General features: G+C 37.2%; 1 protein-coding gene across 1 annotated transcript in view; it reads right to left on the bottom strand.

Annotated features, from left to right (window-relative positions):
• Positions 1–610: 610 nt before the first annotated feature.
• LOC118738679 (delta-1-pyrroline-5-carboxylate synthase) overlaps positions 611–2,388 on the bottom strand; it is a gene marked incomplete at its 5' end in the record, with an annotated part of 514,696 nt that continues 512,918 nt past the window's right edge. Inside the window, 1 exon segment of the mRNA XM_036469592.1 lies at positions 611–1,126. Coding sequence (XP_036325485.1) covers positions 867–1,126 — 260 coding nt within the window.

The raw sequence follows: 2,388 nt of genomic DNA, 5'->3' as shown, positions 1-2,388 counted from the left end.
TTTTATAAAGCAATCGAATTTCTGGCTAGTATATTTCAGGACGAATGGATAAGGATTGAGCCAAGAGCTTGTGTGAGCAAATCCAATTTTTGGCAGCCAATGTCAGTTACGCGGTTTTGCAGAATGACGATACGCGGTTTTGTACTTTAAATGACGATATGCACATACATATATGTATGTATGTATATGTACAACATACATATATAATTAAGTGGATAAAGTAAAAAAAAAACGTCATTACGGGTGGAAAATCGTCAAAACATCATTGACCTAAAAATACGTCAAAATGATGACGAAATCGTCAATTCGGCAACGCTCGTGAGGAAATAATCTAAACAATTTGTTATTGCAAAAAAAAATTACACTGCAATGAAGTACCATAATAGCTGATTTCCTGTCAATCAATCACAGGTTAGACAATGTGCATATTTTTGAGTTTTGATCTCCGGCTGAACCACTGTACACTGTGCGCCGGGCTTTTGCTTGTGATTTTATATCTCTGTAGTTACTTTGAGGTTAAAATCGTTTGTACTAAAAACGATGTGATAAATGGATAAAGGTGACTTTTTGTAAATTTTATACCTATTAGTGTTTTTAACTACAATAATAATTACATATGTATACGTATATTTATTTACAATGTAAGGAAGGACAAGTAAAATTTTACAAAAAAATTATCTTGAGAGTAATAAGTATAAAAACACACAGAACGTACATATATAGTACGAATGCACATAAATTCATATTTATATAGAACAAATCTCTTAAAACTTACATCTTATTTATGAATGTACATAGTTACATTTTTAAGACGTACAAAATATAAAAATTTACGCATATACATAACTTAATTTCGATGCATGCATTCATAAGGGCAAAGATTCGTGCAGCCACACACCGCTTCCGCCTTCTGCAAAATCAGCTGCAGTGTGATCCTGTCCCCGCAAAATCCACTTAGTCGTTAGAAGTCCCTCAACGCCTACTGGTCCACGTGCGTGTATTCTCGCCGTTGATATGCCAACCTCGGCACCTAATCCGAACCTGAACCCATCAGCGAAACGCGAGCTGGCGTTATGGAAAACACAAGCACTGTCAACTGATGTCAGGAACTGTTCTGCGGCAGAATCTGTGAAAATAATAAAATGATTTCCCACAAGACTTTAGAGTAGTATGTATAGTGAAATGTGAAAAATGTCCATGTGGTCTGTTGACTAAAAGATGTGTCCTTTTATGATTCTATTTTGCATCGAATGCATGCATAATCAATGCATACGTAACATACAAGGATTGGTACACCGACACGTGTGTATAACTGCTATGTACGTACATACCCTGCAGCGGAAACTACTAGTACAGAACTAGTGAATTCACCAGTTTTCGGGAGTCGAATACCGGTACCTCGCAAATCTACAACCCATGCTTTCTACTGTCGCATTTAACATGGAGTTGTCCTAGGAAGTGACACTTGACTTCCGCTGCGTAACTTGTTGCCTGTAAAGTACCATTTCTTTTCGTTGTGGACTTCATAGATACTTTTTAATAATTAAAAAAAAAAACGAAAATAAAAATTTTAAATTATATGTTCTGCCCAATGAGATTTGAACCTGAACACTTTTGGCCGTAACTACCCTGCAAAAAATGCGACTAATCCGGAATGACTTCGGGAGCAATCGCAAAGAAACATGCGACTAATACCACTTTTGATCTCTTTATATGGAATGAACTGTTCGGTCGGTCCCTGTAAAAAATGCGACTAATCCGGGATGACTCCGGGAGCAATCGCAAAGGAACATGCGACTAATACCACTTTTGATCTCTTTAAATGGAATGAACTGTTCCCTTTTGTTCGAGCATGTCCTATGAAGGGACTAATTGTTCCCCTAGTCCCATAGTAACTAGATCCCCACCAGTCCAAAATCGGCGAAAAGTGGTATTTTTAAAAAAATAATTTTTTCAGTAGAAATCTGACGAATTTAGAACTGGTTCCGAACTATAGAAAAAGGGATGCAGAACGAACTAGATCTTATCTGTCGAATTTAGAACTAGTTCGGATTATCCCTTGGGGAAAATCTCTAGTTATGAACTGGTGCGCTTCTAGTACATTTAGACCCAGTAGTGGTTCGCGATAAATCTCTTTTGCATGCAAACAACTGGCGAATTTAATATGGAGATCTCCTAGTAAGTTTCAATTGCCTCCCACTGCATCCCTTTTTCGATAGTTCTGAACTCGTCCTAAATTCTACAGTTCCGAACCAGTTCTAAAATCGACAGACGAAAGAAAAAAGTATCATGATTTTTCAATCTTCCGTGGTTCTTCCGTGTGTGTGAAATTTGCAGAGATGCTCGCTGTTATTGGTTAGATTCCAGACGGTCCCAAGATATTAAAAT

This window comes from Rhagoletis pomonella, unplaced genomic scaffold, assembly GCF_013731165.1.
Source record: "Rhagoletis pomonella isolate Grant_MI unplaced genomic scaffold, Rhpom_1.0 Rhpom_scaffold_00005, whole genome shotgun sequence".
Classification (NCBI taxonomy): domain Eukaryota; kingdom Metazoa; phylum Arthropoda; class Insecta; order Diptera; family Tephritidae; genus Rhagoletis; species Rhagoletis pomonella.
This window is presented reverse-complemented; position numbering and strand designations above follow the sequence as displayed.